Here is a 20801-nt window from a genome sequence, read left to right as displayed (position 1 = left end):
ATCTAAAACGAAGGTACACAGGTCATCTAAAAAAATTGCCATGCGATTTGCCTAGCGGCTTTAAGCGTTTCGGACAAACAGGGGAAATTAAAAGCAGTCCTTAGTCATAAGGCTTATGACTGCTTTTAATTTCCCCTGTTTGTCCAAAACGCGTAAAGCCGCTAGGCAAATCGCATGGCAATTTTTTTGGATGACCTGTGTACCTTCATTTTAGATTTTCTAATAAAGTTCCAAGTTTTTTATTACTGCATTGGTGCTGAGTCCCAAACCCTTTTTCCTTCCATATCTACCCTGAATGAGCAGGAGGCTGCCCGAAATCCCAGTGTGAGGAACAAGCTATGGACTGTCTGGATGGGGCAGAACATGGCAGCTTGCACTGGATAGACGCGAGAGTGGCCAGTGGCAGTACCCCCCTACCTACCCCCAGGAGATTTATGCCCTCAATATCTCAGACACATTTGCTTAGCAGAGAAAAAACCTCTGACTAGGTCCATCCATGGGAGGTCGCACCCATCAATGTCGGATTGGTGCAATATGGCCATGGCCAACAGCCGAGCCAAAGCGCCATCTCCAGAGCTCCGATTCAGGGTACTGCTGTGGTAGTACTCGGGGTACGGCTGGTGTCTGATCACTCCCCCATGGCTGCCACCATGGCGTCTCTCTCAGCCAGTCCCACCTACAGCTACGGCCAATACCAATCTATGGCAAGGCTGATAATCCTGGGCGCGGGACACAAGCGTCCAGAGAGCAACCCCAATAAGGTAGCTTCTTTCCTCTTCGCACCTCAGGCACAGGAGCTCGGATGGAGGCAGAATGGAGGCGCTCGCACAGGAACAGGAATACTTATGAAAATGGGCCGGTAGTCTTCTGGAAGAGTCACAGGCTGCCGATGCATGGTGGTGACAACCGTGTGACGAAGATCCCGGGTCACATCTCCCCGCAGCTCCAACAGCGCCAACACATGATCTTCACTGCGGAAAAAGGAGACTCCATTACTGCTTACCCCAACCCCCGACAGAAGGCAGTCATTATCAAGGGTTAACCTCCAGCTGCAGGACCACACTCACCTGATATCTGGGAATGCCGCCATCACTCCAGATACCTCCAGGCTGAGCAACAAGGGGTCCCGGAGGGCAAAGAGCTCCTGGAGGGAGTGAATCAGGGGGACACAGAGTGTGGACGCCTCCGTACCCTGAAAGAAGGTCAGAAAAAAGCATTAGCACCAAGACACAGACCTCCGATCTCACCCACTCAGGATGCTGCACTACATCCCTCTCCCCTGCGCAGGATACATTGCATCCCATTCACTCACCCAGGACACTACACTACATCCCTCTCACCCTGCACAGGTGGATACACTACATCCCGCTACCTCTCCCCCTGCATTTGAGGATACTCTACATCCCGCTCCCCCTGCATAGGAGGATACTCTACATCCCGCTCCCCCTGAGCAGGAGAAGACACTACATCCCGCTCCCCCTACATAGGAGAATACACTACATCCCACTACCTCTTACCCTGCACAGGAGAATACATTACATTCCACTCCCTCTGCATAGGATGATACACTACATCCCGCTCCCCCTGAACTGGAGAATACACTACATCCCACTACCTCTCACCCTGCACAGGAGGATACACTACATCCCGCTCCCCCTGCACAGGAGGATACACTACATCCCGCTCCCCCTGCATAGGAGGATATACTACATCCCTCTCCCCCTGCATAGGAGGATATACTACATCCCTCTCCCCCTGTGCAGGAGAATACACTACATCCTGCTCTTCCTGCATATTATAATGCACTTCTTGCTCTCCCAGGGGCGGTATGCATCCAGCATGGACCCTTTCCTGCACATTTTATTGCTTCACTACATTCCCCTCCATCTGCACATTGCGGTTTCTCTTCTTACCATGCTGCGCAGTGTTGTGCTCAGTTCCTCTGCGTCAAGGGCCATCCTATGTGCAAACTGCTGCCTCTCCCCAGGACTTCTGCACACAAACTTGCTGTGCATGAGGGACCGAACGTACTCGATGGTCACCATCCGCTCTGCCTGAGTCAGCAGGAACTACAGACAGGACGTGTCAGAGGTGAAAATAGGACCAGATCCCGGGGGACTCTGCTGGGGGGGACTCTGCTGCAGTCAGCACCTCTGAAAGAGCAGCTCCCCGACTTCTGGTCTACGGATGGAGCTCAGCGACACCCCCTGCTCTTACTAAACCCGGATCTACAGACGGAGCCCAGCGACGCCCCCGCTCTTACTAAACCCGGATCTACAGACGGAGCTCAGCGACGCCCCCGCTCTTACTAAACCCAGATCTACAGACGGAGCTCAGCGACGCCCCCGCTCTTACTAAACCCAGATCTACAGACGGAGCCCAGCGACGCTCTCACTCTTACTAAACCCGGATCTACAGTCGGAGCCCAGCTACGCCCCCGCTCTTACTAAACCCGGATCTACAGACGGAGCTCAGCGACGCCCCCGCTCTTACTAAACCCGGATCTACAGACGGAGCTCAGCGACACCCCCTGCTCTTACTAAACCTAGATCTACAGACGGAGCCCAGCGACGCCCCCGCTCTTACTAAACCTAGATCTACAGACGGAGCCCAGCGACGCCCCCGCTCTTACTAAACCCGGATCTACAGACGGAGCCCAGCGACGCCCCCGCTCTTACTAAACCCGGATCTACAGACGGAGCCCAGCGACGCCCCCGCTCTTACTAAACCCGGTTCTACAGACGGAGCTCAGCGACGCCCCCGCTCTTACTAAACCCAGATCTACAGACGGAGCTCAGCGACGCCCCCGCTCTTACTAAACCCAGATCTACAGTCGGAGCCCAGCTACGCCCCCGCTCTTACTAAACCCAGATCTACAGACGGAGCCCAGCGACGCCCCCGCTCTTACTAAACCCGGATCTACAGACGGAGCCCAGCGACGCCCCCGCTCTTACTAAACCCGGATCTACAGACGGAGCTCAGCGACGCCCCCGCTCTTACTAAACCCAGATCTACAGACGGAGCTCAGCGACGCCCCCGCTCTTACTAAACCCAGATCTACAGTCGGAGCCCAGCTACGCCCCCGCTCTTACTAAACCCGGATCTACAGACGGAGCTCAGCGACGCCCCCGCTCTTACTAAACCCAGATCTACAGACGGAGCTCAGCGACGCCCCCGCTCTTACTAAACCCAGATCTACAGTCGGAGCCCAGCTACGCCCCCGCTCTTACTAAACCCAGATCTACAGACGGAGCCCAGCGACGCCCCCGCTCTTACTAAACCCGGATCTACAGACGGAGCCCAGCGACGCCCCCGCTCTTACTAAACCCGGATCTACAGACGGAGCTCAGCGACGCCCCCGCTCTTACTAAACCCAGATCTACAGACGGAGCTCAGCGACGCCCCCGCTCTTACTAAACCCAGATCTACAGACGGAGCCCAGCGACGCTCTCACTCTTACTAAACCCGGATCTACAGTCGGAGCCCAGCTACGCCCCCGCTCTTACTAAACCCGGATCTACAGACGGAGCTCAGCGACGCCCCCGCTCTTACTAAACCCGGATCTACAGACGGAGCTCAGTGACGCCCCCGCTCTTACTAAACCCAGATCTACAGACGGAGCCCAGCGACACCCCCTGCTCTTACTAAACCTAGATCTACAGACGGAGCCCAGCGACGCCCCCGCTCTTACTAAACCCAGATCTACAGACGGAGCCCAGCGACGCCCCCGCTCTTACTAAACCTAGATCTACAGACGGAGCCCAGCGACGCCCCCGCTCTTACTAAACCTAGATCTACAGACGGAGCCCAGCGACGCCCCCGCTCTTACTAAACCCGGATCTACAGACGGAGCCCAGCGACGCCCCCGCTCTTACTAAACCTAGATCTACAGACGGAGCCCAGCGACGCCCCCTGCTCTTACTAAACCTAGATCTACAGACGGAGCTCAGCGACGCCCCCTGCTCTTACTAAACCTAGATCTACAGACGGAGCCCAGCGACGCCCCCGCTCTTACTAAACCTAGATCTACAGACGGAGCCCAGCGACGCCCCCGCTCTTACTAAACCCGGATCTACAGACGGAGCCCAGCGACGCCCCCGCTCTTACTAAACCTAGATCTACAGACGGAGCCCAGCGACGCCCCCTGCTCTTACTAAACCTAGATCTACAGACGGAGCTCAGCGACGCCCCCTGCTCTTACTAAACCTAGATCTACAGACGGAGCCCAGCGACGCCCCCGCTCTTACTAAACCCAGATCTACAGACGGAGCCCAGCGACGCTCTCACTCTTACTAAACCCGTATCTACAGTCGGAGACCAGCTACGCCCCCGCTCTTACTAAACCCGGATCTACAGACGGAGCTCAGCGACGCCCCCGCTCTTACTAAACCTAGATCTACAGACGGAGCCCAGCGACGCCCCCGCTCTTACTAAACCCGGATCTACAGACGGAGCTCAGTGACGCCCCCGCTCTTACTAAACCCAGATCTACAGACGGAGCCCAGCGACACCCCCTGCTCTTACTAAACCTAGATCTACAGACGGAGCCCAGCGACGCCCCCGCTCTTACTAAACCTAGATCTACAGACGGAGCCCAGCGACGCCCCCGCTCTTACTAAACCCGGATCTACAGATGGAGCCCAGCGACGCCCCCGCTCTTACTAAACCTAGATCTACAGACGGAGCTCAGAGACGCCCCCGCTCTTACTAAACCCGGATCTACAGATGGAGCCCAGTGACGCCCCCGCTCTTACTAAACCCAGATCTACAGACGGAGCTCAGTGACGCCCTCACTCTTACTAAACCCAGATCTATAGACGGAGCCCAGCGACGCCCCCGCTCTTACTAAACCTGGATCTACAGACGGAGCTCAGCGACGCCCTCACTCTTAAGGTACCGTCACACTAAGCAACTTACCAGCGATCCCAACAACGATAGGGATCGCTGGTAAGTTGCTAGGAGGTTGCTGGTGAGATGTCACACTGCGACGCTCCAGCGATCCCACCAGCAACCTGACCTGGCAGGGATCGCTGGAGCATCGCTACACGAGTTGCTGGTGAGCTCACCAGCAACCAGTGACCAGCCCCCAGCGCCGCGTGGAAGATGCTGCGCTTGGTAACTAAGGTAAATATCGGGTAACCAACCCGATATTTACCTTGGTTACCAGCGCACGGAGCTACACGTGCAGAGAGCAGGGAGCAGCGCACACTGAGCGCTGGCTCCCTGCTCTCCTAGTTACAGCACACATCGGGTTAATTACCCGATGTGTGCTGCAGCTAAATGTGCACAGAGCAGGGAGCAGCGCACAATGCTTAGCGCTGGCTCCTTGCTCTCCTAGCTACAGCACACATCAGGTTAATTAACCCGATGTGTCCTGCAGCTAGCTACATGTGCACAGAGCAGGAGCCGGTACTGGCAGTGAGAGCGGCGGAGGCTGGTATCGAAGGTAAATATCGGGTAACCAAGGACAGGGCTTCTTGGTTACCCGATGTTTACATTGGTTACTAGCCTCCGCAGAAGCCGGCTCCTGCTCACTGCACATTTAGTTGTTGCTGTCTCGCTGTCACACACAGCGATCTGTGCTTCACAGCGGGACAGCAACAACTAAAAAAATGGCCCAGGACATTCAGCAACAACCAACGACCTCACAGCAGGGGCCAGGTTGTTGCTGGATGTCACACACAGCAACATCGCTAGCAACGTCACAAAAGTTGTTCGTTAGCAGCGATGTTGCTAGCGATGTTGCTTAGTGTGACGGGGCCTTTACTAAACCTAGATCTACAGACGGAGCCCAGCGACGCCCCCGCTCTTACTAAACCTACATCTACAGACGGAGCCCAGCGACGCCCCCGCTCTTACTAAACCCGGATCTACAGACGGAGCCCAGCGACGCCCCCGCTCTTACTAAACCCGGATCTACAGACGAAGCTCAGCGACGCCCCCGCTCTTACTAAACCCGGATCTACAGACGGAGCCCAGCGACGCCCCCGCTCTTACTAAACCCGGATCTACAGACGAAGCTCAGCGATGCCCTCGCTCTTACGAAACCCAGATCTACAGACGGAGCTCAGCGACGCCCCCGCTCTTACTAAACCCAGATCTACAGACGGAGCTCAGCGACGCCCCCGTTCTTACTAAACCCAGATCTACAGACGGAGCTCAGCGACGCCCCCGCTCTTACTAAACCCGGATCTACAGACGGAGCCCAGCGACGCCCCCGCTCTTACTAAACCCGGATCTACAGACGAAGCTCAGCGATGCCCTCGCTCTTACGAAACCCAGATCTACAGACGGAGCTCAGCGACGCCCCCGCTCTTACTAAACCCAGATCTACAGACGGAGCTCAGCGACGCCCCCGTTCTTACTAAACCCAGATCTACAGACGGAGCTCAGCGACGCCCCCGCTCTTACTAAACCCGGATCTACAGACGGAGCCCAGCGACGCCCCCGCTCTTACTAGACCCGGATCTACGGACGGAGCTCAGCGATGCCCTCGCTCTTACTAGACCCGGATCTACGGACGGAGCTCAGCGATGCCCTCGCTCTTACTAGACCCGGATCTACGGACGGAGCTCAGCGATGCCCTCGCTCTTACTAGACCCGGATCTACGGACGGAGCTTAGCGATGCCCTCGCTCTTACTAAACCCGGATTTTTAATCTAGTGATGCTTTCTCTGTCCTGAACGTCTGTCCGCTCCCTACTGACTCTGGATTTATGGACGGCAGGCAGCTTCATGTGGAATCCATGAACAAAGAGGTGGTCCGCTCACCTGGCACACTGGAGCTCTGGCCTTGCACAGGTATTGGCTGAAGTCCTCCATCTTTTCACAAATGAAGCGCACATTATTGGAGCCTGATAGCCATGGTCGAGAAGGGATGTCCTTAAATAAAGGCTGCAGAAAGACATGAGGTCGTCACCCTTCAGTAATTAACTGATCCACAAATTCAACTGTCCATCATGTAGCCAGACATTTTCACTTTCATACCATATTCACTCAACTGTCCACCCATTGCATCATCAGGGGTCCCCCCACAGCACTACCATCGAGAGTCCAATGCACCACCATTGGGAGTCCCCCATCACACCACCGAGAATCTCCCCAACACGCAACCATCAGAAATATCCCCATCACACTATAATTGGTGCTCTCCCCATTGCACCACCCTTAGCGGACCCCCATTACACCACTATCAGGAGTCTTCCCAACGCACCACCATCAGGAGTCTCCCCAACGCACCACTATTGGGGGTCCGCCATCGTACCACCATCATGAGTCTCCCCAAGACACCAATATGGGAGGTACCCCACTGCACCACCTTGGGGGTCTCCCACCAAACTACTCTTAGGGGTCCCTATGCTTTTACAGCTTAATGCCACATTTCTAACTTATTTGGTGGATTGCATCTGAATGCCTGAAAAACAATATTCTGATTGGTCACTGATGGAGCCATTGACTTTGATTAGGTAGATGTGGCTGCGTTTGATCTTTCCCACGGTGCACAGTGGACATTTCTAGTGTCATGTTTTGGATGCAGCGGCTGCATCGAGCACGTCTGAGTAATGCAGTTTATTTGGGGCTTCGGAAGAAATCCCTGGTCCGGATCTAGGCTGCAGATCTGCCCTGGCCTATGGCCGTGTGCACATGTTGCATTTTTATCGCGTTTTATGATGTGTTTTTGAGTGCAAATGTGTCACAAAAGCTGAAGGGAATCTGGATGCCAGAAAAGTGAATGAGAATCCTGACGTGTCGCGCACGTTCCTTATTTGTGCAGATTTGGTGCAGAAAATAATCTGCAGCCAGATAATTCTTTCAGCGTTTTTTCACCCATTGACTTCAATGAAGGCAGTAAAGAAACACACTATAAAAACACAGGTATAATGATTGAGAAAGAGAATAAAACCATATTAGCATAGGAGAGTCCAATGCCCCATAGCCGTCCCTGGGGCACATTCATGCGGTAACTATCCTCCTGCCCAGGTTACAGGTGTAGTAACCTATTATAATGGTTGTGTGATGATGATTATTTGATTTTGTCCTCGGACTGCTCATTTGTTTGCAGCGGCTTAGTCCTCCCTTTGGGAGACTCCCATACTTTCCCACCGAGGAGTCATTACTCACACCCAGTTCACTTGCTTTGGTCTTTATAGACACCTGCTTACCTAGTGACCCTGTGCATCGCTCTACCACTCATTATTTATGGTATTCATACAACCAATGTGCTGCTTTTCTTCAGACAACTGTGTTTTATTTTGTGCCCTGGGTCCGTTTTTTACATCCTTCACATTCCGCTATTTTCTCTTCTGAAATGGTTGTAATATGTTTCTGCTTTTGAATTGTTCTTCTAATAAAGTTTTTTTTACATTAATCATTGCAGGAGTTTATTTCTGTCAGATCTCTAAAGATAGATAATAGATAGAAATAGACAGATATTATAACTTTGCAGCCCGTGGAGCTTATTGGACAGCTTCTTATGATTACATAAGTGCATATAAATGGCAATGGGGGGTCCCCTCTAGTTGTGATAACCAGTGCAGGCAAAATTTAAACCTAGTGCCAAAAAAGTGCCAAGAGTAGACACCACACTTTTTTCACACTTTTTTCTGCTGTACTACCTTTTAAAGATATTTTTAAAACAACAATATTTTTTAAATACAATAAAATTTATATACTTCAATGCATTTGCTTGTTTTTTTCTGGGTAGTATTTTAGGTTTAAATTCTGCCACTGTGTTACTACCTGGTTATACTGGCTTATTGAACTGGCTTGTTATGGTTGGTGGCCAAATTGTAGGTTACCAGTGCAGGCAAAGTAGACAGCTGGGGGCTGGGATTATCAGGCTGGGAAGGGTCATGGTTATTGGGCCCTTCCAGCCTAAAAATATCATCCCACAGTCACCCCAGAAGTGGCGCAGCACATTAGATCATACAATTCTGGCGCTTTACCCGGCACTTCCTGATTACCCTGGTGCAGGGGCAATCGGGGTAATGTCAATATGAAGAGAGGAAAAAAAACAAGCACAAAAACACTTTATTTGAAAAAACACTCCCCCAAACTCTCCGTTTTTTTTTTTTATATATACAAAAAAAAAAAAAAAAAATCCATGCAGGTCCGCCGTAGTCCAGGGATTCAGACTTCATCCACCAATGGAAACCTGAAAGACAAACAAGACCCTGTCCCTCGTTCACCAAGTTATTAGAAAGCAAAGCTCCCAGCTCTGACGAAGTCCAGCAGTTCCTACAACGTTCCCTGATTACCTGCATCAAAGACGATGGAACATCAGAACAAGGCTCCATAGACTGAGCAGCAGCCGGTCCCGACCCACACTGCGCTCCTCAAGACCCGGGACACTGATAAGCAGGAAGATCAGGAGCATCATCACTCATCAGTCGGATGTCACCACTCAGCAGTGTCCCAGGTTTCGCGGATCACAGCATGAGTCCGGACTGCCTGCTGATCAAAGTCTATAGGGCCTCGTTCTGATGTTCCAGTCTTTGATGCAGGTAATCAGGAAACGTTGTAGGAACTGATGGACAATGTCAGAGCTGGGAACTTTGCTTCCTAATAACTTGGTGAATGAGGGACAGTGTCTGGGTTGTATTGCTCTCTTATTGGGTCTTTCAGGTTTCAATTTGAGGGCTAGATCTGAATCCCTGGACTATGGCAGACCTGCATGGAGTTTTTTATTACAATGGTGTACCAGGAAAAGTGTGGAAGAGTTTTTTTTAAATAAAGTATTTGCGTTGTTTTTTCTTTTCACTTACCAGGTTAGTAATGTAGATGTCTGATAAACGCCTCTCTATTACCAACCCCTGGGCTTGATGCCAGCTGTCACTACACATCTGACATCAACCCCAAAAGTATTACCAAGATTGCCACCGCACCAGGGCAATCAGGAAGAACCAGCTAAAACGCCAGAATTGTATCATTTAATGTGATGTGCCACTTCTGGGAGGCTGCGGGCTACTATTTTTAGCTGGAAAGGGCCAAATAATCATGGACCTTCCCAGTCTGATAATACCAGCCCCCAACTGTCTGCTTCACCTTGGCAGGTTATCAAAAATAGGGGGAGTCCATGTCATTTTTTTCATTCATTTAATCATAAAAAGCTATCCAACAAGCTGCAAAGGGTGCACTTATATTATATGTTAGGCGGGATGGGTGTGTGTGCAGTATGTCATGTCTGTATGTCTATATATCTGTCTATATCTAACTAGTGTTTCTGGTGCTGCGTTTTTCCTACCGAGAGATGTAGAAGTTCCTGCATCTAAATTCTCACCATGTGCACATACCATTAGATACTTGCTGTGACAAGTAATGAGTTTTGCTAAAGCCCATGGACGGTGGATGATGGGAGCTATTGTCCGCTTACATCCCATATTTACCACTAATGTGTGTGCATTGCCCGATTCTCGACTTTCCAAAGTGACTAAGCTATGATATCTCCTGAGGAAGCAGTGGTGGGTGGGCAAGTCACGTAGTGAGGAGGAATCTGGTTCCCCACCTGCCCCCCCCAAGCCAGTATGTCACAGGTCATGCAGCAGAGCCAGTCATCTCATTCATAGCACTGCATTCTCAGGGGGTCTCTGACTTTTGTGATATACTGTACAAGGTGAGTACACCCCTCACATTTCTGTACATATGATGCACAAGAATTCTACTAACAGTTTGCTGAAGACAAGCAAACTAAGGACATGGATTACTTTAACCGTCCTGTGCTCTGATGAGACCAAGATAATCTTATTTGGGTCAGATGGTGTCAGGTGTGTGTGGCAGCTTCAGGTGAGGAGAACAAAGACAAGTGTGTCCTACATGGTGGAGGAGTGTCATGGTTTGGGGCTGTGAGCGCTGTCGGCTGTGGGGGGGCTACAGTTCATTGAGGGAACCATGAATGCCCACATGTCCTGTGACACTTAAGCAGAGCAGGATCTCTTCCCTTCATATTCAAACGTAGTAACAACCCCAAATACCTCCAAGACCCCCACTGCCTTGCTACAGAAACTGAGGGTAAAGGTGCTGAACCGGCCGAGCGTCTTCAGACCTGAACCCTATGCAGCATCTGTAGGGCCTCCTCATACAGGTGAAGGAGCACGAGGTCTGTAACATCCACTAGCTCCGGGATATCATCATGGAGGATGAAGAGGATCCAGCGGCTCCTGTGAAGATCTAGTGGCCTCCAGTCCCAAGAAAGGTAAGGCCATGCTGGAAAATAATGGTGGCCACACAAAAAAATCACAACTAGGGCAATATTGGTCCATTTTCACTTACAGGTGTACTCACTTTTGTGATAATCTGTATATTATACAGCCTGAGTCAAAAAGGGAAAAGACCTGCACTACTCACATGCAATGTTTGGTGCGGCATATGTGGATTTTCCAGACACTTTGATAGGAGTCCGGTGCTGCTCAGCTTTCAAACAGTAGACGTAATGAATCCCAAATATGTTGAATAGCGGCACATCACATCACCTGCCTGAACAGCATTCTTCTTCTTTATTCAAAAGTCCTTAAATCAAGGCGAGTGCAGGAGAAGCCGAGAATGAGACGACCGCGGCCTCGTGATCAGTCAGGTAACATGTGTACGGCTCCCGCCTCTCTCTATGACGGGAGTATGGCTTCCTCCTCTCTCTGTGACAGGAGTACGGCTTCCTTTTATCGCATGTACGGCTCTCTCCTCTCTCTGTGACGGGAGTATGGCTCCTTTTATCGCAGTGCAACTAGTGCACGTCATATAATCTATTCACACAAATAAAAAGGTAATACCACCAGGGTAATTATGTACTAAATATTAAAGACAATCAGTACTAGGATGTAAATGATACAAATTCAGGAATTAATTATAAGAAAACCATCAAATCGTTTCTTTCATTTAACCCTTCCGGAGCCAATGCTTCTAATTTCATGATCCACCTAGATCCTCTTCTCAATAATCATTTCTCCACCGCTTTTCGGTAAATTTCCTTTTTCTAGGCCTGTGAATTGGAGCGATGACGTTCTGTTACGTATTAATCTAGTAGTGCCTCGTCCCCCGATCCCCCTCCATACCCCGATCCCCTTCTTCCCCCGATCTCCTCCTGGAAGAAGCAAATAAAAAAGTGGATATTTTTTCTCAAAATATTTTTTTATAAAATAAAAAACAAAAATCCAAAGAAAATGGACGGCGCAGTAAAATCTGACATTACTAATAACTGGTACTTATTACAAAGTGATAAGGATTTATATGAAGTCGCATCACACAAACCATTGTTTTCTTACAGGAGAGGAAAAGAGATCAGGGATATTGTAATACACAATAGATTTAATACAAAAAAGAAAAACATTGGCTGAATAAAATGGCCCCTCCCGGGACTTTAGATGTGGGACTTGCTCCTTTTGTAGTGCGCAGCTTATTTATGACCCTATAAGAATGGGCATTTGTTTCCTTCCGTAAAAGAATTAATTCCCCCCCCAACCAAATACGCAGTGTATTGTATTGTTTGCCCCTGCGGCTTTTATTACATTGGCAGAACCATCAGACATAGGTGTATCCGCTTTACAAAGCGTCTTGCATCTACGAGGCGCTACTAGATTATTAAACCACGTAACAGAACGTCATCGCTCTAACTCACAGGCCTAGAAAAAGGAAACTTACCAAAAAGCGGTGGAGAAATGATTATTGAGAAGAGGATCTAGGTGGATCATGAAATTAGAAGCATTGGCTCCAGAAGGGTTAAATGAAAAACGATTTGACGGTTTTCTTACAATTCTTGAATTTGTATCATTTACATCTTAGTACTGATTGTCTTTATTAATTTAATACATCATTACCCTGATGGTATTACCTTTTTATTTGTGTGAATAGATTATATGACGTGCACTAGTTGCACCGCGATAAAAGGAGCCATACTCCCGTCACAGAGAGAGGAGGGACCCGTATATGTGATAAAAGGAAGCCGTATTCCCGTCACAGAGGAGAAGGGAGCCGTACACGCAATAAAAGGAAGCCGTACTCCCGTCAGAGGGAGGAGGGAGCCGCACACGCGATAAAGGGAAGCCGTACACGTTATAAAAGGAAGCCGTATTCCTGTCACAGAGAGAAGAGGGAGCCGTACACATGTTACCTGACTGATCACGAGGCCGCGGTCGTCTCATCTTTGGCTTCTCCTGCACGCTCCTTGTTTTAAGGACTTTTTCATAAAGAAGATTGCTTTTAAGGAAGGTAATGTGTTGCTATTTCACTTCTATGGGATTCATATTATACGACCTGCCCCGATATTAGGCTCTGTATTGGGTAATCGTATACTTGTGATGATACCACAGACTATTAATCGGGGGCAATATTTGTGTAGCTCATGTGACGGGCAACAAGCTCTCGGCCTTCCCTTTACCGTATATTATGGGATATTCCGGGAAGTATTTTGCCCCTTGTGTACTCACATTGTGCCAGTTTTATACCCTTTACTTTGGGCCTATAGGTTCTAATGTCAATTCATGCACTCTACTTTCCCATGAACTGATCTTCACTCCACTTTGCTCTGCTGTGTGTGCTAATACCTGGTATGTCAATTCATGTACTCTCCTTTTGCACTATATCTGACCTGTTCTTTCTTTGCTTCAATATCTTCCTGACATCCTCCAGCATCTCACTGTGATCTTTCCCCCCCTGTTTAGCACCCCCCTTTTATGACCTTTGTTTATTTTGCCTATGTTAAGCTGCATCTTCTTTTTTTTTTTTTTTTGATTGAGTGATCAAGGGGTTAGTCTTGCAACCCACCCCTTCACAGCTGAGTGCACTTGTATGTGTATATAGTGGGGCAAATAAAAGTCTGCACAAGACTTTTCGTCTGCACCAATACAAGTCTGCACCATATAAGTATGATGCATTGAATTAGGCCAGAATTGGGCCGGAAGTGACCGGAAGGTAACAGCAGACATAGTCAATGTAAATAATGTTTGTGTTTCTAGTCACTCTCACCCCTATAATACTTCACTTCTTACTGCTCCCTCTGATCCCTAAAGCCAGTAATGAACTATTCATCTCTCCCTCCATCCTCCCCACCCATCTCTCCCTCCATCCTCCCCACCCATCTCCCCTCCATCCTCCCCACCCATCTCTCCCTCCATCCTCCCCACCCATCTTACCTTCCCCTCAGATATTTTCCTCCACATTTCACCCAGTGTCTCCAGATACACACGTCCATCTCATGGCCTCTCCTGCTCCCACTTACTAACACTCTCACTGCTTCGCCTCACTGCTGGGGATATTGCTCCAAATCCTGGTCCTCCTCACCACATCCCTATTGTCACTTCAAACCCTCTTCAACAACCTAACACAAATTTCCGCAACCTCGCAAACCTCATACCCATTCACCCAGCCCCCGCTCCCCCAGTCCCACTAACAGGAGCTCTATGGAACGCTCGCTCTGTCTGCAACAAACTTTCCTACATTCATGATCTTTTCATCACTAATAAACTCTCCTTCCTCGCCATCACAGAAACCTGGCTCACCCCCTCTGACACTGCCTCTCCTGCTGCACTTTCTTATGGCGGTCTCCAACTCTCTCACACCCCCCGCCCCAGTAACAAGCATGGTGGAGGAGTTGGTTTGCTCCTGTCCGACCAATGCTCCTTTACACCAATTCCTCTACCACCCTCTGTCATGCTCCCCTCTTTTGAGGTGCACTCCGTACGCATCTACGCCCCCTCCAACCTTCAGCTGGCTGTCATTTACCGCCCTCCAGGGCCAGCCACTGCCTTTTTTGACCATTTCACCACCTGGCTACTACACTTCCTTTCCACCGACATCCCCACCATCATTATGGGTGATTTCAATATCCCCATTGACACTTCCCACTCATCTGTCTCCAAACTTCTAACACTCGCTTCCTCCTTCAGCCTCACCCAATGGTCTTCTGCAGCTACTCATAAAGATGGCCACACGCTGGACCTCATCTTCACTCGCCTCTGTTCCCTATCTAACCTCTCTAACTCACCTCTCCCCCTGTCTGACCACAACCTACTCACATTCTCTTCCCTCTCTTCTCCAAGTATGCAACCCCCCCTCCACAAATTTTCATACCCTCGCAGAAATATCAAACACATTGATTTACACGCCCTTTCTCAGTCCCTTCTCCCCCTCACAGACATTGCATTTCTACATGATGCAGATGCCGCTGCAACTTTATACAACACTACAATCTCTGCAGCTCTCGAATCAGCTGCCCCCCTCACACACACCAAAACCCGCACAATCAACAGGCAACCCTGGCACACAAGGCAGACTAAAGAACTTAGACGGGCTTCCAGAATTGCTGAGCGCAGATGGAAGAGGTCTCATTCCACTGAGCACTTCATTGCATATAAAGAGTCCCTCACCACTTTCAAGTCCACACTCACTGCTGCAAAACAAACCTACTTCTCATCCCTCATATCTTCTTTCTCTCACAACCCTAAACAGCTATTCAACACTTTCAATTCTCTCCTCCGTCCTCCGGCACCACCTCCCTCTCCTCTCCTCTCAGCTGAAGACTTTGCCTCTTTCTTCAAGCGGAAGATTGACAACATCAGAGCAAGCTTTGGCCCACAATCACCACAGCCCCTCATCATAGCTACTCATCCCTCTTCCTCCAAATCCAGCTTCTCCACCATGACAGAAAACAATCTCTCCACTCTACTCTCAAGATCACATCTAACCACCTGTGCACTGGACCCGCTCCCATCGCACCTCATCCCCAACATCACCGCAGTCCTCATCCCAGCCCTAACCCATCTCTTCAACCTATCACTAGCAAGTGGTGTATTCCCTTCATGCTTTAAACATGCCTCTATTACACCCATCCTCAAAAAGCCCTCCCTTGACCCATCCTCTGTGTCAAACTATCGCCCCATATCCCTTCTCCCCTATGCCTCAAAACTACTGGATCAGCATGTCCATCTTGAATTGTCCTCATACCTCTCCTCCTGCTCCCTCTTTGACCAGCTTCAATCTGGCTTCCGATCACATCATTCTACCGAAACTGCCCTAACCAAAGTCACCAATGATCTACTAACCGCCAAAGCCAAGCGACACTACTCTATCCTTCTCCTCCTGGACCTGTCCTCTGCCTTCGACACAGTAGACCATTCCCTCCTACTACAGATTCTCTCATCTCTGGGCATCACAGACTTGGCCCTATCTTGGATCTCCTCATACCTAACCGACCGAACTTTCAGCGTCTCCCATTCTCACACCACTTCCTCAGCTCGCCCCCTATCTGTCGGTGTCCCTCAAGGCTCAGTTCTTGGACCCCTGCTGTTCTCCATCTATACCTTCGGCTTGGGACAGCTCATAGAGTCCCACGGCTTCCAGTATCATCTCTATGCCGATGACACACAGATCTACCTCTCTGGACCTGACATTACCTCTCTACTAACCAAAATACCACAATGTTTGTCTGCTATTTCATCCTTCTTCTCTGCACGATTCCTAAAACTTAACATGGACAAAACAGAGTTTATTGTCTTTCCTCCTCCTCACTCACCTCCTCCAACAAGCCTTTCCATCAAACTTGATGGTTGTTCACTCACCCCAGTCTCACAAGCTCGTTGCCTTGGAGTAACCCTCGACTCTGCTCTATCCTTCAAGCCACACATCCAAGCCCTCTTCAACTCATGCCGATTACAACTCAAAAATATCTCCCGGATCCGTGCTTTTCTTAACCAAGATTCTTCAAAAACATTAGTGCATGCCCTCATCATCTCCCGCCTTGACTACTGCAACCTCCTGCTCTCTGGCCTCCCTTCCAACACTCTTGCACCCCTCCAATCTATCCTAAACTCTGCAGCCCGCTTAATCCACCTCTCCCCTCGCTACTCCCCAGCCTCGCCACTCTGCCAATCCCTTCACTGGCTTCCCATCGCCCAACGACTCCAGTTCAAAACATTAACCATGACATACAAAGCCATGCACAACCTGTCTCCTCCCTACATCTGTGAACTAGTCTCCCAGTACCTACCTGCACGCAACCTTAGATCCTCACAAGATCTCCTTCTCTGCTCCTCTCTTATTTCCTCTTCCCACAATCGTGTACAAGATTTCTCCCGTGCATCCCCCATACTCTGGAACGCTCTACCTCAGCACATCAGACTCTCCACTACCGTGGAAAGCTTCAAGAGGAACCTCAAGACCCACCTCTTCCAACAAGCCTACAACCTACAATAGCCCTCAGCCCAGTAGACCACTGCGCAACCAGCTCTGTCCTCACCTATTGTACCATCACCCATTCCCTGTAGACTGTGAGCCCTCGCGGGCAGGGTCCTCTCTCCTCCTATACCAGTCTGTCTTGTACTGTTAATGATTGTTGTACGTATACCCTCTTTCACTTGTAAAGCGCCATGGAATAAATGGCGCTATAATAATAAATAATAATAATAATAATAATGTATGAAGATAAGGGGCTGTGGTGAGGCCGCCGGTAGCCTTCTGGGCACTCAGCAATTGTGGGGTGATGGAGGATGGGAGCTGCCGCGGACAGAACCATGTTTGTGTGTAGAGATCAGGTGCCGCCGTCCGCCTGTCCGTCCATTCCCCGCACACATCACCTGGAGCTCAGTCTGTAGTTCGTCCAGGAGCAGGTGGCATGCTTTCTTCTGGGTCTTGTCCAGTGATGTCTTCAGGCATGGGGCTGCTCTTCTGCCCACAGGAGTCCCGGACTCGTCCGTCTGAAGGTGTAATATTGTAGCGCTGCAGACAGCAAAGAGTTAGCGGACTCTCATACATGGCAGTGCCCATAACAAACTGTCACAATGAAGGGTAACAGAGACCTGTCCAAACAACGGCCTCTGAGCACTCCTGGTATGTGTATATATTGTTCCTCACACTGGAGGATCTGCCCAGGAGCCATTACTGGGACACAAACCTACTGAAATCAACCTGCTGGGTCTGACACCCTCACTGATGAATGGAGGAGCAATGGGGGTGGGATATAGGATAGATTAGAGGGAGGGTAATATGGAGCAGAGGGGCGGGATGCAGGAAGTGGGAAGGGGTGTAGTTTGGGGGTGTGTGGTTTGTGAAGGATGGAGGGGAGAGCAAAGATCAGATGCAGTGACCTTTCCAGCTCATTTATAAGCCCTGTTACCGCTTCCTTCTAATGCGTCACCTTAGGGCACAGCATCTGTTGTTGATGGCCAATAAGTAGTGTGTGTGGTAGGAAGGAGCGGGGGGGGGGGGGGTGTAGTTTGGTTGGATTGAAGCTTGGTTGGAGCAGGGGGGTGTAGTTTGGTTGGAGTGTAGTTTGATAGGAGAAGGGCGGTGTAGTAGGTAGGAGCAGGGAGGGTGTAGTTTGATAGGAGCGGAGTGGGTAGTGTAGTTTGGTTGGAGTGTAGTTTGGGTGGAGGGGGTGTTAGTTTGGCTTGAGCAGGGTGTATAGTTTGGTTGGAGCAGGGGGGTGTAGTTTCGTTGGATAGTAGTTTGGTTGGAGCGGGGTGTATAGTTTGGTTGGAGCAGGGGGTGTAGTTTGGTTGGATAGTAGTTTGGTTGGAGAGGGGGGTGTAGTTTGGTTGGAGAGTAGTTTGGTTAGAGGAGGGTGTAGTTTGGTTGGGGGTTGCAGTTTGGTTGGAGGGGGGGGATGTAGTTTGGTTGGAGCGTAATTTGGTTGGAGCAGGGGGATGTGGTTTGGTTGGATCGGGAGGTGTGTAGTTTGTGCAGGATGGAGGAGAGTGCAGAGGGAGGAGGCAGTGACCTTTCCATCCTTTATCAGCCCAGTCATCGCTTCTGTCTGATGTGTCACCTTTGGGTGCAGCATCCATTGATGATAGCCAGTAGTGTGTGTGTAGAAGGTAGGAGCAGGGGGATGTAGTTTGGTTAGAGCGTAGTTTGGTTGGTGGGGGGTGTAGTTTGGTTGGAAGGGGGTGTAGCTTGGTTGGAGCGGGGGGGTGTAGCTTGATTGGAGCGGGGGGCTGTAGCTTGATTGGAGCGGGGGGGTGTAGCTTGATTGGAGCGGGGGGGTGTAGCTTGGTTGGAGCGGGGGGGTGTAGCTTGGTTGGAGCGGGGGGGTGTAGCTTGGTTGGAGCGGGGGGGTGTAGCTTGGTTGGAGCGGGTGGTTGTAGCTTGGTTGGAACGAGGGGGGTGTAGTTTGGTTGGAGTGACGGGTGTAGTTTGGTTGGAGCGAGGGGGGTGTAGTTTGGTTGGAGTGACGGGTGTAGCTTGGTTGGAACGAGGGGGGTGTAGTTTGGTTGGAGTGACGGGTGTAGTTTGGTTGGAACGAGGGGGGTGTAGTTTGGTTGGAGCGAGGGGGTGTAGTTTGGTTGGAGCGAGGGGGTGTAGTTTGGTAGGAGTGGGCTGGGTAGTGTAGTTTGTGCAGGATGGAGGGGAGTGCAGAGGGAGGAGGCAGTGACCTTTCCATCCTTTATCAGCCCCGTCACCACTTCTGTCTGATGCGTCACCTTAGGGCACAGCATCCATTGATGATGGCCAGTAAGTAGTGTGTGTAGTAGGTGGGACTTGTCCGATCCTTCATGTGCTCGATGCCATATTTCACCAGCGCCTCTCGCAGCCTATGGAAGACATAATATTTGGACCTTGAGTGAAACAAATCCATGTATTTAATGAATCACCCAAGATAACGCATCCCCAACTATAGATGTTAAATGGAGGATCACTGGGGTCTGGCTACAATCATCTCCACCAAAAATAATGAGGGTCCTAAAGTCTCCTGTGTGAGTGGAGCAGTGGTGAGCACGGGCGGTGGTCCCAACATTATTTAGGGGTGTAAAATGCTCCTGTAACTCCAACAAATATAACTGTCAAAGGCCAAAGAGTTCTTCATCAAGGCTGGAAACCAACGATACGTTGTCACTTGTGCCGACACTGCAGACGTCAGAGCAGTGAGGGCGACTGCGGCTACTGGAGGCCATCGAGGTCTGTGCACACTGCGCACTCACACCGCGCCGGACCTCAGCACGAAAGATCCATTACAGTCTGAATTTGAGATGTCCTGGAAGAAGAAACATTCTGTCCATGCGTCTCATCCACTGGCAGATATATTGATGATCTGATCCTCATTGAAGGGATCACCAGACTGGCGCTTGTAGATCACAACAATGGTCCCTTGGGTGTCATCACCCGGATGTCGCCTTCTTGGATGTTTACTTTGTGGGTCTTGCAGGTGAGAATTGTCTCTGCATCTGTCTGAGAAGCCACCGCTGGTGACAATTATTCCTGCAGAGAACATCTGCGAGACACGATCTGTGCCATACGGCGAGGAGAGCAGGGACCGCGGGGGATGGACTACCCAGGATATCGGAGCAAATCAGTGACCAGTGGAGAAAGGCAGGCAGCCAGCTCAGCGTAGACACCGGACACCGCCAGGTCAGATAACAGGAGGAGTAGATCTAATGTATCCGCACAGTGCAGACACCGGACACCGCCAGGTCAGATAACAGGCGGAGAAGATCTAATGTATCCGCACAGCGTAGACACCGGACACCGCCAGGTCAGATAACAGGCGGAGAAGATCTAATGTATCCGCACAGCGTAGACACCGGACACCGCCAGGTCAGATAACAGGAGAAGTAGATCTAATGTATCCGCTCAGCGTAGACACCGGACACCGCCAGGTCAGATAACAGGCAGGGTAGATCTAATGTATCCGCACAATGTAGACACCGGACACCGCCAGGTCAGATAACAGGCAGGGTAGATCTAATGTATCCGCTTAGCATAGACACCGGACACCGCCAGGTCAGATAACAGGCAGAGAAGATCTAATGTATCCGCACAGCGCAGACACCGGACACCGCCAGGTCAGATAACAGGCGGAGTAGATCTAATGTATCCGCACAG

At 50.4% G+C, this 20801-nt stretch overlaps 1 protein-coding gene across 1 annotated transcript in view; it reads right to left on the bottom strand.

The window, feature by feature from the left end:
• Positions 1 to 280: 280 nt before the first annotated feature.
• Positions 281 to 20801, bottom strand: part of EXOC3L1 (exocyst complex component 3 like 1) — a gene marked incomplete at its 5' end in the record, with an annotated part of 41992 nt that continues 21471 nt past the window's right edge. Inside the window, 6 exons of the mRNA XM_075325465.1 lie at positions 281 to 971; positions 1068 to 1192; positions 1914 to 2069; positions 6771 to 6893; positions 17558 to 17699; positions 19403 to 19513. Of these exons, the coding sequence (XP_075181580.1) occupies positions 785 to 971; positions 1068 to 1192; positions 1914 to 2069; positions 6771 to 6893; positions 17558 to 17699; positions 19403 to 19513 (844 nt within the window). The remainder of the gene's footprint in view (positions 972 to 1067; positions 1193 to 1913; positions 2070 to 6770; positions 6894 to 17557; positions 17700 to 19402; positions 19514 to 20801) is intronic.

This window comes from Anomaloglossus baeobatrachus, chromosome 10 (genome assembly GCF_048569485.1).
Source record: "Anomaloglossus baeobatrachus isolate aAnoBae1 chromosome 10, aAnoBae1.hap1, whole genome shotgun sequence".
NCBI classification, from domain to species: domain Eukaryota; kingdom Metazoa; phylum Chordata; class Amphibia; order Anura; family Aromobatidae; genus Anomaloglossus; species Anomaloglossus baeobatrachus.
Note: the sequence above shows the minus strand (reverse complement) of the source record. Positions and strands in the feature narration are given on the sequence as shown.